Source organism: Gambusia affinis, linkage group LG06 (genome assembly GCF_019740435.1).
Source record: "Gambusia affinis linkage group LG06, SWU_Gaff_1.0, whole genome shotgun sequence".
NCBI lineage: Eukaryota > Metazoa > Chordata > Actinopteri > Cyprinodontiformes > Poeciliidae > Gambusia > Gambusia affinis.
The window spans coordinates 18820976-18840325 of record NC_057873.1 but is presented as its reverse complement, the minus strand read 5'-3'; the positions used below and the strand labels follow the sequence as shown (position 1 = coordinate 18840325).

The 19350-nt window shown below is 36.7% G+C and overlaps 1 protein-coding gene across 2 annotated transcripts in view; it reads left to right on the top strand.

Moving 5' to 3' along the window:
- Positions 1-19350, top strand: part of zgc:172282 (leucine-rich repeat and fibronectin type III domain-containing protein 1-like protein) — a 170855-nt gene that overhangs the window by 92022 nt on the left and 59483 nt on the right. For both annotated transcript variants that reach the window (XM_044119456.1, XM_044119455.1), the window contains exons 3-5: positions 15173-15389; positions 18763-18914; positions 19017-19270. In XM_044119456.1, the coding sequence (XP_043975391.1) occupies positions 15197-15389; positions 18763-18914; positions 19017-19270 (599 nt within the window). In that variant the 5' untranslated portion in view covers positions 15173-15196. The remainder of the gene's footprint in view (positions 1-15172; positions 15390-18762; positions 18915-19016; positions 19271-19350) is intronic.

Sequence of the window (19350 nt, the reverse complement as noted above, 5' to 3'; positions counted from 1 at the left end):
GGAAAGACTCGAGGGAGAGTTTGGATGTGCTTTCGGGGGAGAAGGGGAGGTTTGCCATCTGATGAGAAGGTTAAAATTAGAGAAATCTTAAGTTCGTGTGATAAAAATGTGCTTCATTAGCTCACTTTCTAAAAAAGGCTTGACGCTGTTAGTGTCTGGAAAATCAGCTTCTTACTTCATAATTATTACAACACCAGTAAAGTGTCTCTTCCTCTTGCATTCATTGGAACTCTCCCTTGCTCACCCCCTCTGAAGGCAAGCATCCAGATTCATTACTTGTGAAATCACTGGACCAATCTTGCACTTTCTTGCAGCCCCCTACACACACTCTCTCACACACAGATGCAGGCTTTCTATCTCCTCACTGTTACCAACCTTCTACAATTGGACGTTGCTAAGCTACAGGCCCCCATCAAGTTTGACTTTTGTAGCCAATAGAGGCTTTCCCTTCACCGGCGCTTTCCACCAATGCTGAATTCTGTGGCAGCGCTTCATTGTTTCTTCAGCCTCATCTATGCTCGGTTCTTCCAACAGTTTTAGTCTTTCCCTAGTTGTGAGGCTTGGTTCACCTTTACATTACTTTTTTTTTTTTTTTTAGCTTTGAGTTAACTCTTCAAGTTTGTTCACCCATTCCATTCATCAAATTAAACTGTCATTTTTTTGAAAATGACACAAAGGTTTTGTTCAGTAGACTGTAGAAATGTATTTTACCATCATCTTTCATCATTACACACAAATGCAGCTGACCGAACAAAGGTGACCCCATTGACTTAGCTCACAAAACGTGAGATTACCTGTACTCACATTGACTAACAAACACGGTATACTATAAGATAACCAGTGATGTGTCGCAGTAGAAGCGTGTGTGAATGAGTGCAGCAGATGGAGGTTGCTGCTTTCAAGGTCGTTAACAACCTAGTGCTCTTACTAGAGCAGACTCTGCAGAAATACGTAGAACACACAAACACTACTTTAGCTTTTAAATGCGGTGTGCATTTAAAAGTTGAAACACACAGGCAAACAGTTGAGTACTTAACAATGTATGACTGCTCCTAAAAGAGCAAGAAGCATGTATTCATTCTTATTGTAGGCTTTGGAATATGCCCTAGAATACAATTCCTCCCCCGGTTTGTTATTTTAAAGGTATAGGATTCGGCGAACATGCATATGCACATATGTTTGTGCTTCATTATGCACACAATATTTTCCAGTGCCTCTGCAAGAGAGCTGACAGGATAATCCATCTTTGTTGCACGGTGAAGGGGTACTATAAGGTTGCAAGCTGGACAGTGTGCGATGAGCCAAAATTTTATGCTCACTCATAGCAACCAGCACATGAGTATCTGCTAAAGACAATGATGAATTGCAGGTATGGACATTGGGGAATTAGTCCAGTTTTATTTAATGATTTTTGGTCAAATTCGAATGGATAATGTAAAAGATTGTTGTGAAGTCAAGTCTGTCAAACAATCTTTACAGCTATAACATCTGGTGCACTCATGATAAATTGCACATTATAAAAGCTGTTCATCCTTTCTATTGCTGCAACATTGCTACATTAAATGTCCCTTTTCCTGCAGCATTTCTTTTGTTTCCGTTTGTCTTTAAACAAAAGCCTGCTCTAGCTAATTTTCATTGATTTGCAGATTACAAAGTGTAATGATACTGTCTTCCCATTCTCCATACCCTTGGCTTCTTGTGGAAATGTTCACTTTATTATTTCCATCCAGTGAAAGTTTTACTTAAGTGGGAATGGGTCTGACTGAGAGTGAGACAAAGACTGTCATTCTTGGTAAAATTTAGCACCAGAGGCCCTCACAGTAAATTGGATTTTTAAAGATAGATCACCTAGCCAGGTTTTCATTGGTGGTATGGGTATCAAATGTGAAGGTGCCCTTCAGTGGGAAAGTGTGCTGATATTTCATTCATTCGGAACTTATAATAATGTCTTGTTTTTCAGCAATTTCTTAATTAATAGATTGTATTTTGACAATGATTCTTTAAAAAAAATTCTACAGTCTATTGTGTGAAAAAAGTGTTGAATTTCAAATGATATAAAGCATTATGAAGAGGAAAAATATGTTTTCCCTCTTGGCCTTCTCCTCACAATGGTGGTTGTTAAATATGTAACAACCTGGCTGTATATTTTCATGTTCAGTGAAAAATGATTTTCACATGCATGTTGTGTCATATCCCTGCCATATCAGAATTAAAAAAAAAATAATGAGCATGTTTTAAAGTTTGTTTTTGCTAATTTGTGTTAATAATTTTATAGAATCAATCTCTTAACTCCTTTCACTACAAACACAGTTTGTAAATTTGATCTTAATCTTTGCATTTACATGTTCAATGGACATTTTTTTAGCTACTGTTTTACGATTTATAAAACAGTATGACATTTCTGATTTTCAGTGTTTTCGGATTTTTCTTTTGCTGCGGATGTCTCAACATTATTCTGTCTTGATGTATCACTGATTTACTTGATGCTTTCCTATAATTACCCATTTTTTTTAAGCTCTCCCAATTCTTGCTGTGTTCATCTTGGTGTGTATGACTGCTGCAGGGTTAATCATATTTGGGACAATTACAATCTGTGTCCTTCGTTTTTCCGTAACCCCATAACCGCATCATTTATGCATTAAAATGAACAAGGTTTAGTTGGATTTAAGGTGCTTTGATCGTGTCTTGTTCTTTCTTACCAGAGAGCCCGCTCCTAATCAGAAGAAGCTCTCTTTGATCATAACCGCATTTAAACTCAGCGATTCTTGAAATAGGTTAAACACTGTAGCACTGCAGTATGCTATGTTTTCAATAAACATTTCACCTCCACACCTACAAGACACCTCCACGCTTCCATTGATTTGATGAGAAACGGCGGAGAAAAATAGATTGGAGCACAACAGACTGTTTTCACAGATAGGGTCGATATGACCTGTGAAGGACATTTTATTTTCCTTAGAAAAAGAAGCAGTGAGTAATTACTGCCACCATCTGAACTCAACCCTTCTGCTGCAATGCTGAGTGCATGTTTTTTTAAATTGGTTAGAAAATCCCCAGATTTTTTTTCTCTTCCAACTGATCAAACACTTTCGCAAGAAGAAACATAAATCTGCGCATTTCTGTACGCAAAACGAAACAACTACTCCGTCACTATATCTGGCCTGAACAAAATAAATAAATAAAGATACCCTGTCTGGGAGCAGCTAAGCAATTTAGACTTGCAAATCGGGCATCATGCTGTCAAACATAACAAAATCGGTCTGTATGTTTTTGACTTTTTATTTACAAAAACAAAAGCATCTGTCATTCCTGGAGACTTCTTCGTTTTTCATGTGACAGCTTTTACAATCACTTGTAGAGAGTGATAAACAACAGAGAGATTCTTATTGTAATTGTTGTAGAATGATGATGAACATATTTGTCTGACTTTCAGTCATAACAACTTCACCATATTTAATAATTGTCAATTATTCTCCATGAAATGTCTCAAGGGAAAGAAAAGTTTTTAAATGTGCTATCATATTAAATTACACCTATTGGAGTACATCCATAGAAGATATTCCAATTAACCATGTTTTATTAAATTAACTTAAAAAAAAAACCATACAGTTTAGTTTAAATTGAGCTCCTAAATTGCTTTTAAAAATCACGGTATGCATGTATGGTTACACACCTTGTGTGTCCCTTATATTGCCATTTTGTGAAATTTTGACCAGTCTAGGGTCCCATTCTTTATCAGTGTCTTTGTTTTCTTTTGAAAGACCAAGCCAGACATCAGCAGGTACATGGAGAGCTGTGCTTATGTACTGTACAGCTCTGGCCAAACGATTATTTCACAAATATATCGCTAATTTTAATTAAGCCAGGTGGTCAAAGAAGCTTGTTCTCTGCATAAGGTAAAGGTAAAGGTTGTTTACTGATCTAAAATGATATAAAGGTACCTGTAGGAAACTTGTATTCTACAGGTACCTGGTACAAAGTTTTTCTTTCTTCCATCCAACAATTAAACAACACCAAGCTCACTTCTACCTTATTGCACTCACTTACCCATAAGTAGACCACTGAAAGGTGTCATTCTCCTTTTGGCTACATGTCAGGATTTATTTATTTTTTTAGGTGACTGGCATACACCTTTTGAATTTATTTTGCAACTGATTTACTTTATTAAAACTACAGTATGTAACTTAATACAAAAATACATCTCTTCAGTAAGAAACATAAGTATTGTGCAGTCAAAAACAACCAATCAGAGCCAGGAGGAGTGTCTTAGCGCTGTCAGTCACCCTTGTGTACGCACTGCTTCATGTGCTACTGATGGAAAAACAACTTTTCATTGCAGGAAAAAAGCTTATCTGTCATAATCAGTGGCCTTGCTAACTAGCTTCAGTATTTGTGGCAGGTTATGTTGTGATAAGAAAGTGTTTGTGAATCAAATAGCAAGGGAGAGGGAATGAGCACAAGAGTGATTGACAGTTCTGAAATTCTCCCCTTGGCTGTAAATTGATTTTTTTCTACTGAGTGGTGTATTCCTGAAGTTAGTACTGGGAGAAGTGGGAGAAGGCAGAGGAGCTTGATTTTTATATTGTCACAATTCAATCATAATTTAACAAACACCTAAAAATATATATTTTGTATTAAAGTATAACATACTGCAGCTATAATGAGGTTTGATTTTATGACTGAGTATGATTTAATGTAATTCAAGAATGTTTTAACTGTTGAATTACCCATGAATATATTTAGCTAAATATTTGGTGATAGATAAATTAGATCATTTCACATTTGTGATTTGTTTTCCTTTAGAGCCATGGTGGACATTTTTTTCACCCTTACATCTAATGAAAAAAACTGGAAAATAAATAACAAGTAACTGAATATCTGCTTTCTTGCGGTTTGTTGCTTCAGTAAGAAACTTAAGTATCCTGCAATTCCTGGAAGCAGCCTATGTTGCTCTACACCGGAAAACATAACAGGAACTGATCATGCGTTGCAGTAATTGTGCATCAGGGGAACTGCTGAGGTTTCAGGGGTTTTGCACCTATGGAAAACCTAGGTTAAAATTAAAGCAAAACAGAATTAGGGTGTGAAAATGAAATGCTTATAAAGTTTTGAGGAGCAATTTGGGTTTCTACATTATTTTAATGTGTTTTTGACACATTAAAATAATGTTACATTATTTTTACTTAAAATAATGTTACATAAACCCTGGAGTGTTCTCAGTATAGGTCAGTAAAACACGAGGGTTGGTGTCCTGCAACTTTTAGATGCATCTCTGCTTCAATACACCTGAATCACATAATTAGATAATTAGCAAGATTCTGAAGAACCTGACTGCATGCTGATGAGTTAATTCAGCATGCAGCATGAGTTATTAGATCCAAGTATGTTGGACAAGGAGCACATTTAAAATTGTCAGTGCAATGGCCTTCAAGAGCCAGTGCACTGACAGGAGTCCTGTGGTTTTCTTTGATAGTCTGGTAATAATTTGCCCTCAGTCATTGTTCTGATACGCCTCAGCCTACTTTGTGCCCCTAATCGAGTTTTCTAATTTTGTGCCACACAGAATTATTTTTATTGGAGCAATAAAATATGACAGTGTGGCCCCCAAGGAGTGGAGTCCCTGTTGCATAACCTATCAACAGGTTGTGAGAAGAATTCAGTCAGACGTATTGCAGAATTTGGAAGACACCACCCCTTTAAAACCATAGTTGTTCACCTATAAGCTAGAGTCAGTAGCACCTTTTTTTCTTAAATATGTACCGATATGGAATGGTTCTACTCAGTATGGCTCGACTCTGCTTTTATTTTTCATTTATGACACTTCACTCACTCACCAGCTATTTATCACTGCAGCATCCTCAAAGCTGCTTTTTCAGCAAACATACATCTTACCTATGTGGGTGTGTTTACTTGACTACCAGAGCCTTGCAAAATTACCAGAGCCTTGCAAATGTATTTCTTTCCCTTGAACTTTTCCATATTTGACTTGTTAGATTTGGAAATTTCACTGCATACTTCAGGATTTTTTGGGATAAACTATTTCAGTGTTGCACATTGAAACTGTGAAATGGAAGAATAATTATGCAATGTTTTAAAATTAAATTGTTTAAATTTTTTTAATCAAAACTTTATGGAAGCTTATTTTGCTGTACTTATATTCAGTAAAATTGCCTTCTGTAGCCATCTAATTATTAGTGTCAACTTGTGTTCGTCACAAGGCAAGTGGGGAGAACCGGCAAATATGAAAGAAGCAGCTTTGGTTAGATGAAGCCAAAATAATAATAAAAAAATGGCCCATATGCAGCCCATTAAATGCTGCAGAAAAGTAATACTATCACCTCCTTTTATCCTCACATTGAAATATGGAAGTGGATGCATCCACTTGACATGCATCCAGTGGATGCATGTCAAGTGGCTCTAAGCTTTTCTTAAAACTGGGAAATGTAATTTTTATAAAGAAAAAAAAAGTTTTTTCTTACTTATTCATTAAAATCAACTATATTGTGACTGTATAGCATAAGCCAGACAATCTATGAAAAAATGTATCTCCTCTGTCTCCCAGTGCCAACTACAAAAAACACAGAGCTCAGTCAGAAACAATCAATCAGAGCCAGGAGGAGGGTCTTAGGGCTGTCAGTCGACCTTGCTATGTTACAGCTTCTCCAAGTCAGCAGAGCAGGTCATGAATGCTCAGGCTAGTTAGCACTGCCACCAATGTCAGCAGATACAATTTTTTCCTGTAACAATAAGTTGTTTCTCTATGTTGCATGTTGAAAAGTATGTACATGAGTATGATTGACAGTGATAAGATTCTCCTCCTGGCTCTTATTGTTTATTTATAACTGGGAGTGGTGTATTATTTCTCTAGTCTGCAATAGTAGCACTGGGAGGTGGAGGAAGAGCTCAATCTTTTCACAGATTATCTGGATCACATTATACTTTCAGGGCATATAGTAACAGTTTTAATAAATATGTAAAAATATATATACATATATATATATATATATATATATCTTTACGTAGAGACGGAGAAAGTTGGTCAGAGTAGATGGGAAGATGGATAAATGGATGTGCATGCAGGGATATCCTAGAAGAAATTCTGTTGCAGTAGAGCCTGAAAAACAGTTTAAACTCAGGCCGGAGGCCATTTTCCAGTGAGGCAATGGAATTGTTTAGATGAAAGCACATAATTACGTGTCAAAATGACAGACCTTAATCCAATTGAGACTTAAAAACGATGTTATTTCTCCCTCACAATCTAACTGAGCTTGAGCTATTTTGCATAGACTTACCACAAAACATTTGCTGTTTGCCATGGAGAGGTATTCCACACATTTAATATTGTCATTGGTTATAAAATATATTTTAAAAACTATTTTATGTGGGTCTGTTCCCAAATTACCAATAAACTGCCCTATGTTTGTCATTGTAAAGTGACAAAATAAAAAAACATATGGTCAATGGATATGAACACTTTCACAAGGCATTGTAATACACAGTGTCATTGACAGAGATTTTAAAAAAGAGCATAGCACAATACAATTATTGTTTGAAATGACATTAAAGCATTTATAGCTGTCAAAATGATTGAGGACAGTGTTCACTCTGGTCTGCTGAGAAAAAAATCAGATCAATCTGTGAATCCATACACACTGTTAATAAACATATGCTTGAATTTATTAGTCATGCTCATAATAAACAATCCATCCCACAACTGGGATTTATGTGCAGCTGACTTCAAATAAACAACCTCATAAAACAAGGCAATGTGCTCGTGTGCATGCTGCTGCAGTGACGCTGATATCCATGCCCACAGGTGGGGATTTTTATTCTTTTTTTGACCAGTCGGCTGTTTGCAGTTTTCACACATCACTGTGTGGTACCTTGAAGTTTGGCTGTAGCGTGTTGTGATAATATAAAACCCTAAAATAGCACACGCTACTTATTTCTGTACACAGTAAACATCACTATTGAATTTAGTTAGCATTAAAGCACAAGGTTCATAAATGACTGGTCAGAGGCAAGTGTAATGCTTAAAACTATGCTGCAGAGATTTAAGCAGCCGGCAAATTTAAATGAGCAAAATGTACGAACTGAATCCACCATGAAATATGTCAATGGCTGCACTTTTCTGTCTTTTCTCCTCCACAGTCAACCCTGGAATCTTATGCACTTCTATAAAACCTTTGATGTTCATTGTTTGGGTGTTTCTGAAAAAGTGGGTTAGAAGCTACATTTGGGATCTCAGTTCATTATTTTCGCTCTGCTCCAACTATAACGTGCCAAGGGAGTCTGAAATGTGCAGGCACCATTGCAACCGCTTAAAATAAGTTTGGAAAAATGTCAAGCTGTATCCTGCATCAAATGTCTCGAAATAACGACCATTTGAATGTATTAACTTGTCAGTCGCACTGTTGGCAGCTACTTTCGTGGCCCGTTTTTACAGGTTGGAGAAAAGCAACTCAGGTCTGTATGTCTTGTGTCATCACTTCTCAGAAGCTGAACACCCTACAACAAACAAAGCCTGATGAATGATCACCACCAACTTTCAGGTCAAACCAATATATCCGTAGTTGAGTGGTGTGGTGTGGGAGAGCAAGAATATGCACTTTTTATTTATTTTATTTTTTTTATATAGAAACGGTGTTACACTGCAGAGTAATGCTTAATCTATCCAGATGGTTGTCAAGCAAGTGAAGTCCGCACTAAAAATAATCCTCTAACATTAAAAAGACTTAAGTATGGTGGGTTCTTATGTATTATTATTATTAGTAGTAGTAACAAAGCAATGCTTTGAAAAGCATGGAATCAATAAAAACCACATTCTGTAACAGACATTCTTTATAAATGCGGTTTTATTTGGAGAAAAGAAAAAAAAAATCAGGAAGTGTAAACCAGGACAAGAAGATGCATGGATGATAAAAATAAAAATACAGTAAGTGGAAAGCAAGTGGTTTCTGTTACTGCAGAGTAACAGAAACCGCAAAGAAGCCTGTGGGGGTGATGAGATAAGAATCTGAATAAGTGAAGTGCTTAAACCTTTTTTTTGCACAAAGTTGAAGTGCTCTTACATTGTTTTGTTTGTGTAGGTTACGTTCACGAGTCTAAAATGGATACAACGCAGCTGTAAATATAGAAAAATGAGAAAAATATGGATATCTGGATGCCGAATACGATGTTGCTGGAGGGATTTGAGATGGGGTAGGTTTAGTGGAGGAAGTAATCACAAATAATGGGAAGTTATATTTAATCTAACACATATCCAGAAAACCCGGAGCAGGTGAAAATGGAAGGGCTGTCAAAATAGCCCATGTGTCTTGTATATGCAGGTTATTTATTCAGAATCCCGGTTGCATTGTGAGATAGTGGAAAGCATGAACTATCAAATTACAGCATAAAATCAATTTTTCACTAGAATTATGAAGCTGCACGCACTTCACTTTGTTTCCTAGAGAATGCACTGGGAAATCATACATGAACAGAAGTTGTTGCAGCACTGCCTATTTTTAATCTTGCGAGGCTGTGGAGCATTGTTGTTTCTTAATGAGAAGGTTCTGTTGAGGATTTTATGAATACCAAGAGAGGGGCAAGTTGTAATGGAACTACACAGGACCCACTGCTGGATTAAAGTTCAATGCTATTGATTCACTTGTAAGCCTTACTGGTGAGGCTAATGTACTGTTGTCCACCAAAGCACACATATCACACAACAGTGTGACATATACAGTAATCAAAAACGCAACTATGCCTCTGTGGCTGCCTGCTTAGGCAAAGATAGAGCTTACGTTTTGACATTGTGACGTTGATACATTGAGTCAGACTGATTTGCAAAGAGAAGCACTTACATATGGCTCAGACTGCAAGGAGAGGGTGACCCTGGTTTTGTTTAAAAACATGCATGACCTGGACAGACTGATAAATTCTTAAATTGCTGTGACACTGCTTGTTATCTTGCAAAGTATGTGACATATCTAAGAACATATGTAGATATGAAGACATGAAGCTTACTTTATGAATTATCATTGAATGATGTTGCTTTGATGCTATACTTGGGTTACTTCTATTTGACTGTCTTTTTTTCTATTTTTTTTTATTTGTTCATATTTTTTTGATATTTAATGATGAGCTAGCAACCTTAGGCATAATGTTCAACGCTTTATACACAGTCCATGATAAGTGGTTAAAAGAAATACACATGAAATTGATCAGGATAAAGTTTTAACTCATAAGCAAATGTATTAAAATGAGAGAAATATGGATATGTGGATGTGTGAATGCTGAGTATGATGTTATTGGAGAGAATTGAGATGGTGTAGGCGCAGTGGAAGGAGAAACTTTTAAGTGTTTACCGTGCTGAAGTGTGAATGGGTTTTGATCAATAAAAGAGAAGTTTTGGGTGTGTATATTGTGCCTGCAAGTTACAACATTCATGCCTTGGAAGTTTTCAGCATGCCCAAAATATCTGGCTTATTTGAAGATTACATAATTTATGCTACACTGTCAGACGTGTGGAAACGAGATAGTATACCACTGTTGAACAAAATTCAACTGTGAAACTACAAAGTGTATACATAATAGTGTGAAAGGGGGATTTGTGCAATGCCAGGTTCAGTGGCAATGAAGTTTACCATTTAGTATGTACTATATATATATATATATATATATATATATATATATATATATATATATATATATATATATATATATATATATATATATATATATATATATATATATATATATATATATATATATGTTGATTATGTAGCACAATGTAACGTCCCAAAATGTCAGTGTCCTGAGATTCAAGTCACAAATTCAATGACTTTAGACTTGACTTAAACCCTTTGACCTGACTAGATATTTTTTATCAAGCAGAAAGTGCACAATGCAAAGAAAACCGTTTGGCACGGAACCATGGAACCATGGAACCATGGAACCATGGAACCATGCCAGGCGTGGAATCCAGCCTGCTGTTTACCCCCCACTACTTCCCAATCCTCCCTCTTGTTGCTACAACAAGCATGCTCCATCTACTGTGCTGTTTACCTGCTTTTCTTCTGAGTCCTTTGATGACAGCAAAGAGTCTGATGGTAGTAGAGAGGCTCTTTCATCTAGCAGGGTAGTGTATGCAAAGGTGGAAAAAAAGTGCTGCACAAACAATGGGTAGGCTACTATACATCTTAGCTCACTCAGTACCACAATATTTAGGCATTTATAGTAAGATTCTATACGCAGATGGAAACAAGTGTCTTATACTGGTTCTGTCTGTCCCTGCAGAGAAACAGAGACAGAAACAGAGATGAGAGGGCTGTCAGCACCTATATGGACCTTAGTATGAGATGCCAGAGCTGACATAAAGGTGTGGACATTATTTGGACCAGTGGAAAATGCTCTATGATAGAAAGCGAGCATATGTTCTCAAAGTCACAATGGAGGTGTATTTTCTATTTATTTTACTTCTCCTGAACCTGAACCTGTTTCTTATCACTTAAATGCTTCAACTATAGCACCTAAGTACTTCTACCATTTCACTGTCACTTTTCCCATTTCCCTTCTCTTGCACACATTTCTCTGTCTATCAGCTGTGAAGGGTTTCCATATGCAACATGCTTAGTCAATTGTGCTTTTGTCTGTATCAGATTTGATAATTTTTTTTTTTGCCAGGCTGTATTCTTCTTGTTATTTTTCAATATATTTAACTGTTTTGGGAATTTAACACAAAAGGTGGTGCATTTTTTTTTATTGTTTAAACTATTATAGTATTTCCTAGCTATTTAATATTTTTCTCTAAAAAAAGAAAGCACTCGAATATGTTAAACCTATCAGCTGAGTTCCAGGTATTCTGCCTTACTAAGATTCTGTCAAATTATAAATAGTCGTTCTCTAGGTGATGCAGTGATGAATCATTTGACATTTAACAGGTAGTGTAGAAGCGTCTACTAACTTTGGTGCTTTGTCAAGCCTTACTCAGAACCACTGGTATTACTATAATGGCTTTAAGCTAGTGCTATTAACTAAGACAGAAGGAAATTACCAAACTGTGAATTACAGCTAAAATGAAAAGCATTTGCTATTTCTGAAACTTTCCAACTGAAGTATCAGGTTCTGAAAAAAAATTATAAAAATCTCCAGTACATCTTAAGAAAAAGTTTCCCCATTAATAGCACATTGCTTATGTGCCTGCCTAATGCACTGCAAGCTTTTTTTGTTTTTGTTTTTCTATAAAACTCCAAAGTTTTTACTTCCACACTTCAAGGTTTCCAAAATTTTTTACACATAAAAAGCCAACCAACATTTTTATGCCGGTCCAACGCGACACTCCATTGATTTTCGTGAAGGACAGCAGGCCAACCCAATAAAACCTCTGATTCCTCTTTGGCTTGCCTCACCACTCTTCTCTGACCGACACTGTCCATTTTGTCATTTGAGTTTTGAGGAAAAAGCCTAAAAACATCTGAGTTGACACACACAAAAAGAAAATGCTCCAATCTTGTTGATACACGTTTGCCACACATAGTTCCAGCAGGTTCAGGTCTGGAGACGGAAGGGGAATTAGTGATTCAGAGGGATTCGTCATTGGGAATGAGATGTAACCCAGGGACAGATCGGGAAAGAGGTCAAATTACCTACTGTCAGCCCGGTGAGAAGCAGCTGAATGTTGTGAGGAGAGCTGGCGTGTGGGGGGGGTGAGCATCTGTGTACATGCATGAGGGGAGTAGCCTACATGTAAGCTGGCACACTAACACTTTCTCACTCCTTACTGTCATATATGGATGCTTGGTCAGGTTCCCTCTGAGTCACATGTTGACGCATTGGTTAGACCTTTCTCGTCATTAATTGATGTGCCGGGTGCTCTCATTAATTGATGTGGAGCTCCCTACGCGTTGGAAAGTGACGACATAGGAATAAAGAAAATGACAAGAAGGGAGTCGTGTATATATTGACAGTCAGAAAAAAAAACGTAATGATCGTGGTCCGAGGAATGAATGATAGAAATGTTTTGACATGTGTGTAAAATTAAATAATTATAGTGAACCAGAAAACAAAAGACAGTTTCATATATAAATGAAATTTATATATATTAAAGTTTAAAATGAAAAAGGAAATTATCAGAAACACATCTTCACTAAATGGTATCTGAGGAAATTGTTAGGCGATGCTCAAAATAAGAAATTATTGTAAGATCCATTTTATTCAGTCAGACTGAAAACACTCATACTGATATCAGCCTATAAAGCAACTTGCCCTTTGCGTACAGAACTAGTTTTGTGTCCAAACTGAGTGCCTTATAGAGAGAAAGACAAAGAGAATTGCCTTTGTTTAATGCTATGCGTAGACTGGGTGTTTTTTCAGCTTGCCGTATGGGTCCAGTTTGCAGCAGGTGTTACATTTTACAGTTATTGTCATGCAATATTAGTATGTAACATTGCTCTGCTAAATGGATAACTTAATTTATGTAATTTACCTTTGGAATCAATAAAGTATTTTGGAATTTTATTTAATTGAATTCTGTCATTGAGGTTATAAAATATTGTCCAAAGTTTTTTACAGTTCATATAGCACTCTTCAGTCTGTCCATTTGAAAATGGAAAGAGTTTGTCCAAGACATGATCATCCGCCTTAACTGAAACGCTGAGCAAGACATCATTAATCTATGGGAGAGAGGCAAGACTGTGGAGTTGTTGCAAGTAGGCCACAAATCCCATCTGAGGTTTCTCTTGACATGTAATGGACACAGCAATCATGTAAACGAAGGTGCTTTGGTAAAACGGGACCAGAATTTAACTTCTTGACACACATCCGATTTCTCAGTGCAACAGAAAACATACACCCTGAACACACTGTTGCTTTCAAGTGTTACGATGTGGCTCATTGAGCCGGAACAAATGACAACTTTACTAAAAGTAAAATAATTAAAATAAACTGAATAAACAGGAAGACAACCCCAAGGCAGCTGGCATAGCTGCATCCTAAGCAGGTGGAATTAGCAAGGCCTATGCCAACAAAACGCCAAATTGGGACACGCAAGAGCTGCCATGGCACTCTGGAGCACAGCTGCTTTTACACTCGGGAGACGCTGGCTGGGCCCTAGAGACTCCTAGGAAGAATGGACAAACATTACACTTTCTCAATAAAGACAGACGTCAAGAGACTGAAACAGCATCTATAGGCATTTCCACAAAGTATTGAGTAAGAAATTTGTAATATGTGGCATTTTTCAAAATTTTATCTATTTATTAACCCTTTAACTGCCATGAGGACGCCAGTGTCCCGATTGACCCATTGACCTGCATGTGACAGTATTTGGGGTGACAGTTAAAGGATTACCTTAAAATGAAAATTGCTAATTTTCCTCCATCACAATCTTACATTAGTTTGTGTTAGTCTTTTACAAAAAAGCATTATATATTATTATTATTATTATTATTATTATTATTATTATTATTATTATTATTATTATTATTATTATTATTATTATTATTATTATTATTATTATATATATTGAAGTTCTTATTTCAGAAAAAGAAAAAAAAAACATGCAATGCACTTGTACACAGAAACATCTACATCTCATGTGCTTATACATCAATGCAACATGTGAAGTTATTCTGAAGAAAATGTTGCTGCTAAGAAATATGGCCTTAAAACTTCATGTTTGCACCAAATGTTTAATAATCTTTTCAGAAGAATCAAACTGACCGGAATTTTCTGTCCTGCCATTATTGATCTCTTGTCGTGTGATTGGGAAAATAACACATTTTCATGCCTGGTAGATGTACAATAGCAGATGTGGCTTGGCAAAATAATGCAGTGAAACAATGTGATGCACAAGAGAAAAAAATGCATTCTATTATTATCGACTCTCTTTTTCTTAATAAGCTTTACTTACATTTGAAGATTCAAAGCAGAATTTCCCCACAAACAATTGAGGACCTGCAGTAAAAACCCTGCGGTAAATAGTAGCTTAACAGCATGATGTTCATAAGTTGGCAGATTTACCAAACTACTGTAGATAACCTGTATGCTTGTTTACCTGAACAAAGGATCTTGGAGTGCAGTGATTCACCGTGGTTTGTTACTTCCTGGGGGCCTTTACTGTTGCAGTACCATTCTCATTCTCCACTTTAATTCACTCCTCTGTTTTTTTTTTTTTTTGTGTGTCTTGCAGTTGCCCTGTTTCCTGGGGAGGATAATGGAACGGCTGTGGTTCTCTTTTCTGTTGCTGGCAGCAGCATGCAGAGGACAGTCGTGTCCAAAACGCTGCATGTGCCAGAGCCTCTCTCCATCACTCGCTATCCTCTGCTCCAAAACAGGTCTGCTCTTTGTTCCCACTGCCATTGATCGACGCACAGTGGAGCTACGTCTTCAAGAAAACTTCATCACAGGTATCATACCTACTGTCAGGTTGGATCTGTTTAAATGACTGTGTGTTATTTATACAGATAAACTGTTAAAATTCAAATGACATATTTCCATAACCCCTTATTTCCACTTTGGGCATTTTGTTTATTTTAAACTATAATAAATTCAGTGTTATGTTAATAATTGGATGCATATTAACTTTATCTCAAATTGTTTCAGCAGCTCACTGAAACAATTTTTTTTACCGTCAATACAAATACAAAGTATTCTTTATTCTGTTACTTGAAAAGGAATTTTTTGCTGTGTTCGTAATTGTCCTTTTAAATTTAACTACCTTTTTATATTATTCTTTGTTTGGCCGACCAAATCTCATTTGTTTCTTTTAGATCTGACATCAAAAACCTTTTTGTGTTACTTTGAAACTTGCTTACTCCTTGATCGGTTTATTTCTAATCTGTAGTCACATTGAGTCTCTAAACCATAGACCACTAAAACAAAAGGGAGACAAAGTTAAATTAACTTCTTCCTACTTTTATTCTGCAGAAAGATGTTCAGCAGAAACTGCTTTCATTTAAAACCTAAAAAGTTGAACCTGGATATATTAGAATATCACCTAAAAGTTACTTTATATTAGTATAAAAAATTTAACTCGTATAGATCCATTACATACAGAAGGAAATATGTTGAGCATGTATTTATGCTATAGGAAATGAAAATCTGTAATTTAGTTTCTGTGAAAACAATTCTTAACACTGAAATACCCTAATAAAATCTATGTCAATTTGTACAAAACATGGACTCAGTGCTTGGTCAGGCCTCCTTTTTGCATGAATTATTGAATCAGTGAAGCATTGCATGGAGGCATTAAGGAAGCAGAGGTTCCTTTTGTCCCTCATCTTCCTTTTGAAAAATACCACATGGATTTTCTGTTGGATGTAGGTAAAGCTGGTTTGCTGCCAATCAAACAAAAAAAAATACTGTTGTCAATAAACCATGTATTGGTACTTTTGATAGTGTAGCAGATGCCATGTTCTGCTGGGCAATTAAGTCAAAATCTCCATCAACCTTATGAGCAGAGAAAAGCACTTCTTAGAGTTTCCCACGAAATGAGTGCTGTCTTTGGACTTCATGAAATGCAATGGAACAACAACAGCTTTCCAAATACTTTCTGACTGGAACGTCAGACTACTCCTCAAGAAATATCAATTTTGTACATTTCTCCTCTCCAGACTTACTTTTTCCTCTTTCCAAACTTTTTTTTTGTCAAGATAAAAAAGTAAATTTGGTTTGCAATAAAAGAAGAACTTATGACCACTGAGCAGCAGTCCAGAGCTTTTTCTTCTGCGGAAGATGCTTCTGAAGTTGTTTTTGGTTCAGGAGTGGCTTGACACAAGGGATCCAGAAGCAGCACCCTCTTTCCAGTCCAGAAGCAGAACATGCCTTGTGAATTTCTTCCAAACTGTTAAATGTGCTTTTCTTTATAAAAGCTGCAGTTATTAGAGGCCTAAATAATCCAGCCAACCACCAATTCAACCCCACTAATTAACTGTAATTAGAGGCCCAAGCTCACAGTGAACCTGACATATTTTAAACTGATGCCAGTTTAAAATATTTCCAGACCTCACTCTGCACTCTGCTTGCAAATCTTCTGGGATGTATAATTGTTTGGTGCCCAGCAGAATGAAACATTTGCACCTAATTTCCTTCCTTTTCTCAACAGAGTAAAGTACTTCCTCCTCTATTTAAATTAGAAAAAATAGATTAAAACAACTTTATATCATGCATTCTTGTTTAATATTCGCTGTGCTGTATGTATTGTAGGCTTTTTAAAAATGGACCTCAAGAAGCCTGACCCCAACCCAGCCATCAACCATATAATTGTGGCCCGACCCATATTTTGGGTTTTTCTCTATAGATCTAAACTCTAGTGATTATCCATGTTTCTTGTACAATATTATCTACAATGTATTTTTTGTCTTCTCAACTTTATGAACAATTGGGTTGATTACAGTACTCTGTGAATAGCCAGTATCTAGAGCAATGACTCTATGTCGATTGCATTTATCGAGGATCAGTTCCTGTCCACCGGCAGTTGCACCCAGTGTCATCCTTCGCCCTTTCTTCACTGTCTACTCTTTTGGCTTTCTTTGCTCATTGCTGGTTCCTCCCCTTACTTTACGCATATTTTATATACTTTTCTCCTTCTTCAAGCCGTGTACATTTCTCTGTTATCTTATTGAAGATCTGCAACATGGTCATTCTATGTTAACATTTTTTTTTTTTTTGCAGTTCAACAAACTAGTGTACCAAAACATAAAAGATGACATATACTAACTTAAAATAAAGCAAAAAGAAGTTAAAAGGTAACATAAAATAAAGAAAACAGATAATGTACAATGACAGTTAAACCCCAATCTAAACAAATGAGTCTTTGGTTTTGTTAAAGGCGATGCTTGTGCACATCCCCGCTTCAATGTACCTGAATAAAACAATGATTAAAATATGTTAAAACATCACAGTAAATTTATGTTATATAATACAAAATTGGGATTTGGAAAAAAAAAAAAGAAGTAAGCTTTACACAATATTCTTTATTAACAGTCTAAATTCTCTTGGGAATGCCTTCTTGTAACAGCTTCAAGGACAGTTCCACTTCGAGAAGGACATTTCAAAGCTCTACTTTGGATGTTGGCTGCTGTTTGCTCTGTCAAGATGTCCCTGCACTGCTTTGATTATTTCAAGGTCTGGTCTCTAGGGATGCAAATACATCACTTTACAATGTTCCCTTCAAGTATGTCGTTACTGCTGTGGGAGGGTGTTTGATGTGCAGAAAGTAAAGCCTGGGCAAATAAAAAAAAAATGTCCAGGGTACACATTATGCAGTGAATTAAAACGTATTAAACAAACCCCATCACGCCAGGAGCTAAAATGCAGCTTGATGTGAGCATATATTATGTTTTACAGATGCTTACTGGTGTTCCTTTTACCTTTCCTCCTCTGTATGGGACGACTTGAAGATAATAATAATATTTGCTCAGAAGTTTCTAGTTTGGTTGTGAGGTCATTTGGAGTACTTGAGTTTTTCCCTCCTGGTTCCCTTTCATTAGAATGACAGCCACTGTTTCATTGATGATCTACCTACATTCAGGGACAGTTTGTCTTGATTGACTGCAGTCATAGATAAGCTCAGCCATGGGTTTTGGTAACAGCTGACTGCAAGGTGAGGAGGAACTAAGCTTGATATACCAACTATGTGGGACCTACTGCTCTAGCACTATTTGTTGCTGCACTCTTTTTTAATTGTAATTTCTGACTGTCTTTGTTAAATGTCATAGTTCCTGGGATTCCTTCTGATAAAATCAATTCATTTTGTGTGCTTATTCTGCTAACTTGCAGCGGTCCGAAGAAAAGACTTTGCTAACATGACCAGCTTGTTGCATTTGACGCTGTCCAGAAACACCATTAGTCAGATTCTTCCTTCAGCATTCAGTGATCTGCGGCGACTGAGAGCGCTCCATCTGGACTCCAACAGATTAACTGTGATAAAGGTAAGATTCATAGATTGACCGATTATGATTCACAGCAACTAATGTTTAGCTACATGACTGCATTTCAGGAACTTATTGTCTGTTCACATTTCCGACCACCAGGACGACCATTTCAAAGGTCTTACCAACCTTCGTCATCTGATACTGGCCAATAACCAGCTCCACTCCATATCTCCTCACGCCTTCGATGACTTTGTGACTACTCTCGAAGATCTAGACCTCAGTTACAACAACCTTGACCAGGTGCCGTGGGACACGATTGGGCGTCTCACCAACGTCAATACCCTGAATATGGATCATAACCTCATAGAGAATGTTCCGCAGGGAGTTTTTACCAATCTACACAAACTGGCCAGGTAAGGACATGAAAATTAACAAACAAACTGAACTGAAAAAAACTGAAGAAAAGTTTACCTCTACTATTGCATGAAAATTT